Source organism: Clavispora lusitaniae (assembly GCF_014636115.1).
Source record: "Clavispora lusitaniae strain FDAARGOS_655 chromosome Unknown tig00000038_pilon, whole genome shotgun sequence".
Classification (NCBI taxonomy): domain Eukaryota; kingdom Fungi; phylum Ascomycota; class Pichiomycetes; order Serinales; family Metschnikowiaceae; genus Clavispora; species Clavispora lusitaniae.
This window is the reverse complement of record NW_027093976.1, coordinates 1,982,948-1,995,151: the sequence shown is the minus strand read 5'-3', so window position 1 is coordinate 1,995,151 and position 12,204 is coordinate 1,982,948. Positions and strand designations below refer to the sequence as shown.

General features: G+C 40.5%; 6 protein-coding genes and 2 non-coding genes across 8 annotated transcripts; 4 read left to right on the top strand and 4 right to left on the bottom strand. All coding sequences in view use genetic code 12, as the record gives it.

Annotated features, from left to right (window-relative positions):
• Window positions 1–7: 7 nt before the first annotated feature.
• Window positions 8–1,402, bottom strand: ALG1 (chitobiosyldiphosphodolichol beta-1,4 mannosyltransferase; the record flags this gene model as incomplete). Its single annotated transcript, XM_002617818.1, has 1 exon — window positions 8–1,402. The coding sequence occupies one exon, from the start codon at window positions 1,400–1,402 to the stop codon at window positions 8–10; it is 1,395 nt and encodes a 464-aa protein (XP_002617864.1).
• Window positions 1,403–1,493: 91 nt separating this feature from the next.
• On the bottom strand, window positions 1,494–1,565 carry FOB63_005536. The gene has a single exon. It is a non-coding gene; the product is annotated as a tRNA-Asp (tRNA).
• Window positions 1,566–2,829: 1,264 nt separating this feature from the next.
• Window positions 2,830–3,900, top strand: MUQ1 (ethanolamine-phosphate cytidylyltransferase; the record flags this gene model as incomplete). Its single annotated transcript, XM_002617820.1, has 1 exon — window positions 2,830–3,900. One exon carries the CDS (start codon window positions 2,830–2,832, stop codon window positions 3,898–3,900), a length of 1,071 nt encoding a protein of 356 aa, XP_002617866.1.
• An 82-nt stretch (window positions 3,901–3,982) lies between these two features.
• On the bottom strand, window positions 3,983–4,246 carry STF2 (Stf2p; the record flags this gene model as incomplete). The annotated part of the gene is made up of 1 exon (XM_002617821.1): window positions 3,983–4,246. One exon carries the CDS (start codon window positions 4,244–4,246, stop codon window positions 3,983–3,985), a length of 264 nt encoding a protein of 87 aa, XP_002617867.1.
• Window positions 4,247–5,085: 839 nt separating this feature from the next.
• On the top strand, window positions 5,086–6,528 carry FOB63_002032 (RBR-type E3 ubiquitin transferase; the record flags this gene model as incomplete). The annotated part of the gene is made up of 1 exon (XM_002617822.1): window positions 5,086–6,528. One exon carries the CDS (start codon window positions 5,086–5,088, stop codon window positions 6,526–6,528), a length of 1,443 nt encoding a protein of 480 aa, XP_002617868.1.
• Window positions 6,529–6,636: 108 nt separating this feature from the next.
• On the top strand, window positions 6,637–7,608 carry FOB63_002031 (amidase; the record flags this gene model as incomplete). The annotated part of the gene is made up of 1 exon (XM_002617823.1): window positions 6,637–7,608. The coding sequence occupies one exon, from the start codon at window positions 6,637–6,639 to the stop codon at window positions 7,606–7,608; it is 972 nt and encodes a 323-aa protein (XP_002617869.1).
• Window positions 7,609–7,757: 149 nt separating this feature from the next.
• Window positions 7,758–7,830, top strand: FOB63_005538. The gene has a single exon. It is a non-coding gene; the product is annotated as a tRNA-Arg (tRNA).
• Window positions 7,831–7,921: 91 nt separating this feature from the next.
• Window positions 7,922–12,175, bottom strand: FOB63_002030 (uncharacterized protein; the record flags this gene model as incomplete). The annotated part of the gene is made up of 1 exon (XM_002617824.2): window positions 7,922–12,175. The coding sequence occupies one exon, from the start codon at window positions 12,173–12,175 to the stop codon at window positions 7,922–7,924; it is 4,254 nt and encodes a 1,417-aa protein (XP_002617870.1).
• Window positions 12,176–12,204: the final 29 nt, after the last annotated feature.

The window sequence follows — 12,204 nt, the reverse complement described above, 5'->3', positions numbered from 1 at the left end:
CTATTTGTTAATCACCGTAGTAGAATACTTTTTCCAAGTGTGTTCTCCAGTTGATGTCCCATGTGTTCTTGCTCTCTTCAATCGCATTCTCCTTGAGCGTGGATAAAAGTTGGGGATCCGACATCGCTTTAGTAATTAATTTGTACATTTGATCCGCCTCGTCAGATTTTTCAGTTGTATGTGTCACCATTCCGTTCACCTGATCTTTCACCAACTCGCCAATCGCTGGAAAATCCAACGTTATCACAGGAACACCAACCCCAAAGAAGTCCACAATCTTCATTGGAAGATCTATACCACTCAGTGATGTATGTAAAGAAACCGCTAAATCGGCCAACGAAAGAATCTTTGGATAATCCTCCAGCGAAAGCCACGCAGTTTTTACAATCACTTTTGGCAGAAAGTTCAAGGAGTCAACCCTGTCAAGAAACATCTGTTTTAAAGGTCCTTTTCCGGTGATTATAAGCAACAAGGGTGCGATATTGCTCTTATTGTCGTCATAAGTTTTCAATGCCCTCAAGAGAATCTCGAAGTCCTCATCCGGAGTAAAAGACGTAGCAGATACAATAATCCTGTAATCTTGGATGTTTTTAATACCTTGGAATAGTTCATGGTTCAGCAAGATCTCCTGCTTTTCATTATTACCGTCGATCAATGGAACAAACTGGCGTGCTGGACGATCGTGAAGTACAATAATCTTTTTCGGGTTGAGTTGAAATTCTGTGACGAGAAATTGTTTCATCTGGTTTGTCACGGTGAGGTTTAGCCAAGCACATCGTCCCAAATACTTCTCGTACAAACGTAACAAGCGAACCATGGGATGGCTCATATTTTTGAACTTTAGATTGAGTATCGTATAATTCAAATTGTGCCAGTCAATTATGAGCAAGGAATTCCGGCTGAAAAGTTTGATAAACACGACGACGAGTAATAAGAGAGGCAATGAGGGGGGGTTCTGTATCATGAAGTAGTGGCTTCCCCGAAGCTCGAACAAGAGTCTTCCTAACTGAACCAATTGCATGAGGACTTTTTGGACAGCAAAGGCTAAGTATGGTAGTTCCATCGTGTTTTGAATGGCATGAATAGGATGGATCTCAATGTTGATATCGTCAATCACAGCAGTGGGTGGTTCAGTCTCAACATAACCGCACAAGTTCACATTGTAATCAAGTTCGGAAAAAGAACGGGCATGGTAGCACATGCGAGGTGAGTGACCGACATCGCCCAATACAAGAATAGATATCGTTTTCCTTTTGCCTGCGCTCCCCTTGTATGTCAAGAAAGGTAGTATGATGTACACTGTGATTGGAAGTGTAAGATAAAATCCGACGAGCCACCAGAGCCACGACCCTCGTTTAAGGCTATCATCGAATGCCTCAATTCTTTCGAAGTTTTCAAACATAATGGCACATCGAAAGACAGGCAATTGCGACTCAGAACAAGGAAAGCTGAGCTTTACGTAAAGGTCAAAAAAAAGGGAAGCAAAAAAGAAGCTCCGCGACGGGGAATTGAACCCCGGTCTACCGCGCGACAAGCGGTAATTCTAGCCACTAAACTATCACGGATTTTATATTTCGCAATTCTGCGTAGTACTAAAAGATGAGAGGACAATTATTGATGTACGGGTTTTATAAATGACTTCTTAGATGATCAACGGAATCATCTATTTCCCTAATGTTTAAGAAAAGGTCTGTCAAGACGGGAACGAAACGAAAAGTTGAAACAGACGCCTATGACCAGGAAAATCAGACGATCATAACACCGATCAAAGATGATCTTAAGAAGAGAAAAATTCCAAAACAGAATGAGTTTAAACCTACACGAGATGTTTGCCACGATGATAAACCTCAACCTGAGGATACATCAGTAAATTACCAGGATCCTGAGAAAAAAAAGGTTGTGGGTCCAAAGGCTGCGCCGAAAAATATTCGGGTTACAACACTCACAGACTTTCAGCCTGATGTTTGTAAAGATTTTCAACAAACGGGGTACTGTGGCTACGGTGATACTTGCAAATTTTTACATATAAGAGACGAAATGAAGCAAAAGAAGCCTATTGAGAAGGAGTGGCAAACTGTGGTAGAGGATCCCAAAGTACTGCCGAAATTAGAAGATGTTCCCTTTAAATGTCCAATTTGCAAGAATGATTATGATAATCCAGTAAGGACGACGTGCAACCATATTTTTTGTCAGAAGTGTTTCCTTCTGCGATATAAAGAGAAGAAAACCAAGTGTTATATTTGCAAAAAGGATACTGGAGGTACCATCCTGCCACTTCTGAAGCAAGAGCGTACAGCTTTAATTGCAAAACAAGACATATAGTATTACTCTGGCAGACTCGTCGCCTCAATATAATCATTCAGGTTTCATTAGTCAACATCCTGAAAAAGCATTGGAACTTCAATGGGATGACCAAAAACGGGAAGCAGGCTTGGCTTCGGGTCAATAAGAAGTTTCGAGTCAAAAAGAAAAACTGTATATATCCATAACCTGAATTTCAGTGGAGACGTTGATATGAATTTCAGGGGAGACATTGATATCTTTGAATACTACGGAGCACATGGGAAGACAGTTTTAATCCTAAACTTTGAGATTAAGACACCACGAGGAAATTAATGTAAGGTTGTTCATATAGGAATCACACTGCGCGTAATCTGAAGGATATTGTTGATCTTTATCGGGCCAGCCATGTACGAAAGACCTGAAGGAATAGAGAATTGCCGTATTTGGATCGATGGCTGCTTCGACTTTGCTCATCATGGTATGTTCTCTTAATTTGTTTCTCTTTACTTCATACTCCAGACTAATGCAAAAGGACACGCTGGTGCCATGCTTCAAGCTCGCCAATTAGGCAAAGAACTTTACGTTGGTGTACATTCAGACGAAGAAATCCTCCTCAATAAGGGACCTGTGGTAATGAAGTTAGAAGAAAGAATGGCTGCAGTCGAGGCCTGTAAATGGACTACACAAGCCGTCTCCGATGCGCCTTATGTTACTGATCCAGAATTTATGGCAAAATATGGATGCAAGTATGTTGTTCATGGCGATGATATCACTACGGATGCCAATGGTGAAGATTGCTATAAAGGTGTGAAAGATTTAGGCATGTTCGTAGTGGTTAAGAGAACACCGAATATCTCCACGACGGACTTGGTGGGCAGAATGCTTTTGATGAGTAAATCACATCATTTCAAACCCATAGAATCTTACAAAAGCTCACTGGAACATCCCCTTTTTTCAGATCCAGAAACCTTGAAGAGGTTTGCCGACTATGCGTCCGACTCCACTGGCTCTAAGCACGGCTCAGGTGTATATTTGAACCTCAATGCAGATTCCGCATTAGAAGCTATTGTTCAGCCATCATCAGAAGTTTCAAGCAAACTCTATTCTGGCATTCATTATATCGATGGAGGCTTTGATTTGTTCCACCCTGGACATATTGAGGTCTTGCGTTTGGTTCGTAAAGAGGCGGAGAAGACAAATTCGAGTGTGGTTATCGGCCTCCATGATGACAAATGTATCAACACATACAAGGGCTTGAACTATCCAATTATGAACCTTTTCGAGAGATCTCTTTGTGTTTTGCAATGTCGATATGTTGACGCAGTTGTGATCGGTGCCCCTTATTCCCCTACAGAGAAGTTTTTGGCCAAGTTGCCGGGTCCTGTATCTGCAGTTTATCATGGACCTACCGAATTGGAGAGTGGTATTTATGATGGGGTGAGTGCTGTGTACAAAGAAATAGGGCCCCACAAGTTCGATGAAATGAACACGGAGTTTATTGTGAACCGTGTTTTAGACAATAAGCAAGCATACGAAGAGCGCCAGAAAAGAAAGGGCTGGAAAGCTGAGAACGAGAAACAACTCAAGCTCAAGGAAGAAGAACTGAAGAGCGTTTAAATCATACTAAATCTAAGAAAATTTTGTAGCTAGATATGCATTTCTAATGTAGTATACTATTCATAATTCGTTAAAGAAAGGTTTAAGTGGCGTCTTTCTCCTCGATCGCTCTTTGGATTTGAGCCTCATTCTGCGAGTGATTAGAGTTTCTTCTTGGTGACTTCTTGAAGAAATTAATGTCACCCAATTCTTCGTCCTCTAATTCGTCACCTGGTTTACCCCAATTGAATTTGCCATTTCCTTCCTTACTGACTTTATTTGGATTTGTGTCAATATGTCCGTTGTGGGTGAAGTATCTTGGTTCAGAAGCACCTTCATGCACAGTCCATTTTTGAGTTCTTGCCATGACTATTGTAGTTTGGATGATTTCTTGCTAGTAATATGAGTTAATATATTTTTCTTGGATTTGAGAAATAATATGATAATGATTGTGAATTGGGGGAAGGGAAGTTCGCTGGTTTTTATAGTCGTCAGTGACCCGAATGTGGGGTCAAGGTCGTCTGCAGTGATGGAACAAATATGCATTGTGTGATTCCTGTGGTGCAGTCCCAAACCAATCCATTGAGCTCCTATTAATCCAGAGTTCTTGCCACAGTCGTAGTTTTATACAATTGGGGACAAGAACGAAATATGAAAGCAAATATCAAAGTTGATTCTAAATATTCATGCAATTGGATATGCTTCACTAAAGCCTAAATGGCCCGAAGTCTCTATCTCCAGTGCGCGTCATCTCTTGTCAGGTCGTTCGCGTGACTTTGTCCCCTTTTACAATTCGAGAAGCATCTATGATGAGCCAAGACCTGTTGAATATTTTTTTTATTGTAGTATTACAAAATAAGCCACTTCTAGAATGTCAAAATGATAAACTCGCTGGTTCACTCAAGAATATTAAAGTGGTAACTACCTTGGACTGCGGTTCCTCTCGGATAGTGATTTTTTAAAATTTGTGCGATTAAACAGAAATATGAACAAATGCGAGATTCTTTCTTAAAAATCCAAAACTTGATTTTCTTTCAGACAACACAATACAATATGGAAATTTCTTAGAGGTCTTATCATTCTCGAACTTTATTGATCAATTACCGTTTCTACGTTGCAATACGAACGTTAGCCTTGAACGGCCTGCATAAGTCACAGCATGGTTCATGTATCTGATCCTCAGACACCAGTTATCAACGACCAAACATGTCACACAAGGAAGATGTCAGAAAAGAAGAACTTGAGACACTTCTGGCAATCTATGAGGACATTGTATCTCTAAATTTTACATCTTTTGAGGGAGTAGCGACTCTACCGATAAGCTTTGATGATGAGATTCCAATTCGGCTCCAAATCGCAGGTGGCAACACATACCGGAGCACCAATATAAAATACCTTCCTGCTATGCAATTCAACTTTTCGCTTCCGGAGGGATATCCATATGAAGAGCCTCCTGATATCCTATTAAACTGCACTGTGATTCTGGAAAAAAATCTATCTGAGTTGAAGGCTACGCTACGGCAATTATGGCTCGATATAAAAGACCAGGTGCTATTTGCAATGATTGAACACTTGAAAGAGACAGTTTGTTGGAATCCTAAAGAGTTAGTCGGATCAAGAATAGATTGTGGAGAAAACGGTATACTATATGACAAGCTCATTGAATACGATGCAGAAGAGAAACAAAAGTGCTTTGACCAAACAACCTTTACGTGCGAGATATGCCAAAGCGATTTAAAAGGAGAATACTGCCTGAAGTTTTCGCCTTGTAACCACATTTTCTGTAACGAGTGTCTTCGCAACTTTTTCATATCACTAATTGATAGTGGTAATGTTGAAAAAGTTCATTGTCCTGATTTCGATTGCACAAAGCGCATATTGGACGTTAGGGAGAAGTACCTTCGCTTAGACAATATTGCCAGTGAAAAATTCAACTTTGATGAATTCAAGATGCAAATCATGACTCCACCCATTGATGCATCTTTACTTCAACGCGTACTAAGTGGCAGCGAAGGGTTAGAACTATATCAGAGATATTTGAGGTTGTTCACCGATCATCAGCACGTTCTCATTGCAAAGATGTTCCCCACGAGGTTAGTATCTTGTCCGAGAGAAAAGTGCCCTGCAATGATCTTCCGTGAGAACATGACCAACAGACTCGTTATATGCCGCCAGTGCCAGTATGCCTTTTGCAATACATGCCGAAAGTCTTATCATAGTAATGCTATTGACTGCGCTAAAAAGAACAAAGATAGACAATACTATGGCATTCCTTTAGAAGCTTTGGAGACGTGGCTCAATTCAGAAAGCCAGTCCCGTGAACGCAGTGAGTTGAAGTACAAGTATGGGCATGATCTAATGAAAAAAGTCTCCGACGAGTATTTGATGGATAAGTTATTCAATGAGTTGTTAGCTGATGACTCACAAGATTTTAGCAAGTGCCCAACATGTGATCTAATAATACAAAGACTGGATGGTTGCAATAAGATGAAGTGTTCGTCATGTTACACTTTTTTTTGCAATCTTTGTGGTATATACTTGGATCATGATCATCCTTATGACCATTTCAATGACCCTAACAGTCCGTGCTATGGTAGATTGTTTCACGGAATGTCTGGAACCGAGGAAATGGTTGAAGTCCCAGGATAGTCGTCATTAGCGGAATTTAGGCTTAATAGTATACTCGATCACGAGAAGCATAAATAAATCGAAGCGCGCTCTCTGTACATTCGCCGTATTTGATACTCAGTCGACAATATGAGACTAAGAGTTGCGTGTGTCCAGTTTAATCCTTTGTTGGGACAAGTTGAAGCAAATATAACAAGGGTGAAGACACTTCTTTCAAGTGTCCAGAAAGAAATAGACTTGATTGTTCTTCCCGAGCTCTCACTTTCGGGCTACAATTTCTCGTCTCCGCAGGAAATTAAACCATTTCTAGAAGATTCAACTCAAGGTAAGAGTTGTTCTTTAGCTAGAGAATTGTGCAAGACGTATGGATGTACTACTGTCATAGGATATCCTGAAACTCACCAGGGTACCACTTACAACTCCGCATTGGTAGTGGACGAAGAGGGGAACGTAGTCTATAACTACAGAAAGACTCATCTTTACGAGACAGATGAGGCTTGGGGATGTAAAGAAAATCCAGATAAAAGCTTCCCTTCTATCCCACTAACACTTGGCAAAGATAGCTCAAGATTAACTCTCAGGACTAACATTGGCATATGCATGGATCTAAACCCCTACAAATTTGAAGCACCCTTCAATAAATTTGAGTTTTCTATTTCAAGTTGGTTGAACGATTCATCGTTAATAATAGTCCCAACGGCATGGCTCTCGTCTGATTCGCCGTCGATTCAGGAAAGCTGGACCAGGGATGAGAAAGACAAAAAAGCATCCGAATGGCAAAAGCGATTTACTGAAAACTCAATTGATGAAGCCAATGTTGAAAGCAAGCTGTTGGTAGACTACTGGATTCTACGCTTCTTTCCGTTCTTGTCCCATCCTGCCAACGGACTTTCACAGAAACCCCACAAGACTACTGTCATTCTTTGCAATCGTACAGGGATCGAAGGAGATGTATTATATGGTGGATCGTCTTCTATTTTGCAATTCGATCCTTTGAAAGGATCAAGTGATGATCTAGACAGTGCGAACCCTAGTGTTGAAGTAGTTGGAAGTGCTGGATGGGCCAATGACCAGGTACTATACAGGGAAATACAAATATAGATCTGTATATAAAACTTCCTTTAAAATTAAATGAGTTTATTCAAATCAATAAGCAAATTATCTAGGTTTGAAGAGAATTATAAATGCTTCTTAAAAAACTTCCTGACAGATATGATTGAAACGAGCTTGCGCCAATTTTTTTGCACGTAGCCCCTCTGGCCAAATGGTTAAGGCATCCGCCTCCTAAGCGGGAGACTCCGGGTTCGAGTCCCGGGTGGGGTTCTTAACTTTTTTTATTTTTACCTTGACGTTAATTTTGTCGAATATATGGTTCAGAACTTAAAAAGGCATATGCATTTCCTAAAAAATCCAACTAAAAACCAAAACTGAAAGCACTCATATCAGGTTCCTCAAAGGCGGTTGAAGCTGCTTCAATTTTCTGAGTGGGAGCGGCTGAAAATTCCAGGAATAAGTCTTTCTCGTCTGCCTTCTTTTTCATATCCTCTGTAACACCATAGTCAATAAAGGTCCAAGTCCTCAAAAGTGAAATCGCCAAATAGTCGCACCCCATTTTAGAATAGATTTGAGAAACTTTCAAAACAAAATCAAACTCTTCGGAAGGACTAACTGCAAGGGAGCCCTTGAGATAATTGAATTTCGATGCTCTGAGTTTACGAAACAAAACTGCCAACAGGGGATCATCTCGTAGGAAAGAATTTGCATCAGGCTTGAAATCAATGAGCCTAAGATTCCTTTTAAAATTGTCAGAAAATTTCTCGACGTTTTGCTGAACAACGAGATGCGGAGATTTGATTAATGCTTGAATCGAGACTTCCTTTAGTTTCATTTCCCAGAAGGCCCAACTTGTCATCCATCTATCTCCTTTGGACAAAGCCTTTGGAAGCACGAAATTTTCGATGATATGCATAACGGATTCATGATCACCATTGACTTTTGCGACAGCCAATGCTAGTTCCACATCGTCTAATTTGCTGCACAATGTGATACAGCAGTCTTTCACTTTACCAGCTAATAAGAAGAAGTAAGATGCGTCCATGTAGCGGTGCTTACCCAAAAGTACAAATGCATTTTTCAGGGCCGCTGTCCTCCACCTATCCTCCATAAAATTATTGCTCATGAACTTAAGAACCTTTTCTCTCTCTGGATGAGAAGCTGTTTTCCAGAGGCCCAATAAAACTTGCTTTTTCTTTATTGCAAGGTAGAAAAGAGAGATAAGTCCCGAAGGATCCCTAGAATCTCCGAATTCATTTCTAGCGATTGTTTCCATGAGGTTTGTCAAACGGTGCTTGTCAATCCAGAAAATAATTCCAACTTTCTTTACCTTCTCCCATGTTAAACGATGATGATAGTAATCATCGACATGGCTGAAAAGCAATTCCTTTTGGTCACTATGAACTGCCCAGCTTATATCTCTCATAGTTAATCTAGATTGTTTAGTGGAAGCTTGAAATAATTTAAACCCACACAAGAACTTCAATCCATTCTCATCAACAGATGATTCGAAGTCGGAGATGCTGCTGACAATGTTCACCACATTCATTAATGTGACTTGTTGATGTCTGGTCAACAATGGTAATGATATTTTCGTTAACTTTTCAATTAAGAGTTCCAGCACAGTAGTGCTGAAAGTGTCAAAAACACCTAGACCAATATCATACTTCTCATGCCTAGGAGGAGAGTTGATATTTGAGAGACGGCGCTTAATTTTTGAACTTCTTGTTTTGCTCAATGCTTCAGCCAAATCCATGTCGAGATTCCATGTTAGTTCGTCTTGAGTCCTAAGACACTGATAGAGCCGAATCAAGATTTCCTCTACAATTTCAATTTCATTCATAAGAAGAGCCTGGATCAAAAATTGAGGATGGTACACTGGTAAAGGGCCATTCAAAATCTTTGCCAAGTCCGATATGAGGAAATGGTTTTCATCCCGCTTGAAGCCAACTAACAATTGTCTAATAGTAGAACCAAGTGAATTGCTGGTGGAAACTCCTGAATTTTGACCAAGTTCGACCCATTTGTCGTCAATAAAAAACTGGTTACCACTTCCTATCACAAGATACCCTCCATCTATCCAGATCAGGTCCCCAATTTCATGCGATGAGAATTCAGATATATCAATCTTTTTCAAAACAGCAAAGGTAGGAATTCTGTTAGTGTAATCATACCGAAGCTGAGTATACAACAAGACGAAACGGGCAAACCCAACAGCCAAGATAGCATTCGCAGTTGATCCAGCTTCCCCAATAAAAGTCCAATCAATATCTCTCACAGGACCATATTCTGGGGGAAATGTTTCCTTATACTCAAGTAAACCAGACTTGGAATCCCAGATAGTAAGTTCAGATCCTGTACCATCCACTATAGCAAGACGGTGGATAAGTGATGCACCATGGATCAAGCTTGCATTCTCTATGCTTGTATCTATCTCATTTTTTTGTACCCAAGATACCTTATTCGTTTCAGGACAAATCTTTGCTCCAATAGATCTAAAGAGCCCCTTTTCATCAATAACAGACAAATCCTTTTCAAGAAAGGTATCCACAGCAGAGATTTTAGTGTATCCTGAATAAGCTCCTGGAAGTTCTTCAGCCTCGAGTGAAAAACAAGCAATTTTCGCTGTTTTATCATCAATTGTAACCCTCCAAGACTTGATGAGGTTTACGTCAAATATGCAAACTATGTTGTAATGGGTCGTGGAGTTGCCCATTAAGCAAAATGCTTGCGGTGCCTTTGTGATTCTTTCATTATCGGCATTTAAAATATCAAGTCTCGAGACTAATTCCGCCTCCTTATCGTCCATAGTTGTTCCATTGCAGTCCCAAATACTTAAATACCCACCTTTCTCCACTACAATTGCAACGTGATGCCGGAATCCACGGGTTGGTGGGCAAATATCATTGATCAAAATAGCGTCGATAATTCCTTGATTGTGAATGTTATCTTCACCCTTTCGGGCAACGTTTAGAATGAATCGCTTTGTGATCAGCATGTCCTTCTTTTTCTCTGGTACGAGAAGTAATGGCTCCCAGATATAATTATGATCAGGGAAATCCAGAACCGAAAGCATGATATTGCCTTCGTAAGACGAGGATGAGGTGATTAACTTTTGAATAGATTTTATGTGGCCTTGGAACTTATTCTTGAGTCTCACGCGAGGTCTAGGGTCAAGCCCTCGATGCGTTCGAAAAGACACTTCAGCAATCCTAATAGTAGATTTCAAACGGTCATGAACCAAGTATGTAAGACTGTTCGTCTCAGGCGACGCGAGAAGGTGTCCCACAGTGATGGGATTAGAGAAGATACTATTGGTGTATTCACCTGAATCTAACTCCTTACCAATATTATTGATGGTGACTTCGTCATACTTTGGAAGACAAAAAGTTTCCTCTGTAAATGTCGATAGCTTTTCAAAAACGATATTATTGGGAGGATTGGACTCAATATTTGAGATGGAATACGATACCGAGTCCATTTGGCCGAAAACAATGAGCAAGTCTAAATTCTTCACGTTTTTCGAGGAGAAAAATTCCACAAAATCCGATTTTGGGTCCATTTTATACAACGATGGTATTAAAGTGGCCTGAAGATATTTGTTTTCGATTATAAGTGCAGTAACAAATGGACTCTTCAAGTCTTGAACCAAGTTAAACTTTGCCCATTGCTTCAAATGCCTGTGTCCACTGAAATCATAGGTAGCCCAAACATTAAGGAACCGATCATTGGTCACGGTATAAAGGACATCATTGCTTTCAGTCAAGAATTGAGGGATGTAGTTGCGCATATTTTTAATATTAACCATCGAGGCTAGAATTTGTTTGTTATCGTCTTCCGATATGGAAGCAACAGCTTTTTCACGCCAACGACAACTCAACAACCACTTATCGCGATCGTGGGCCATATATGTGAGCTCAAATGAAGAATGGACATCATCATAGCTTGTACGCATCCACAACTTGACAAAAAAGTCGTAATCCTCACTATTGTACGTCACAATCTTACTGGAATCGTGGGTTATATCTAGTTGATTCACTGGACTTGCTAAAGTTTGAGACCACCGCTTGTTCGCTTTTATCTCACCATACTCAAAGCCCACATGGAATAACGAGATACTGTGGTCAGTTCCCACAGCCAATTCCTCCTCAGAAATAGCCCACTTCAAGCAGTGGATTTGGGATCCATCCACGTCTAAGATATGCGCTTCTGTCCATTTTGGTACGGACATGTATTCATTCACAGGTCTGAAAACAAGAACCTTCGGGCCTTGAGATATGCAAATGAGCCCATTGTCACCATTGATGGAAACAGCAGTTGGGTCTCGGTCCAAGTATATCGTTTGGAGACTGCGCTTTTTATTATCTGTTAGCGAATAAACGATTAAGTTGTTTCCCGAAGCATAGGCGACTATTCGGTGGTTTTTCCATGCTGCCTGGTCCAAACTATATAGGGACAGGTTTGGATCACCGGGCACGAATTGGATAGTCATGTAATAGAGAAATCGAGTTGGCGCACTGGTGCAATTCTCTACGCAAATGATAATGCGCGCTCGAGGCAAAGCGCCAAATTGGCCCACCCTACAGACTAGTGTTAGAGCAAACTGTACTCTCATTTATTATAGCAATTATATTTGTAAAACAT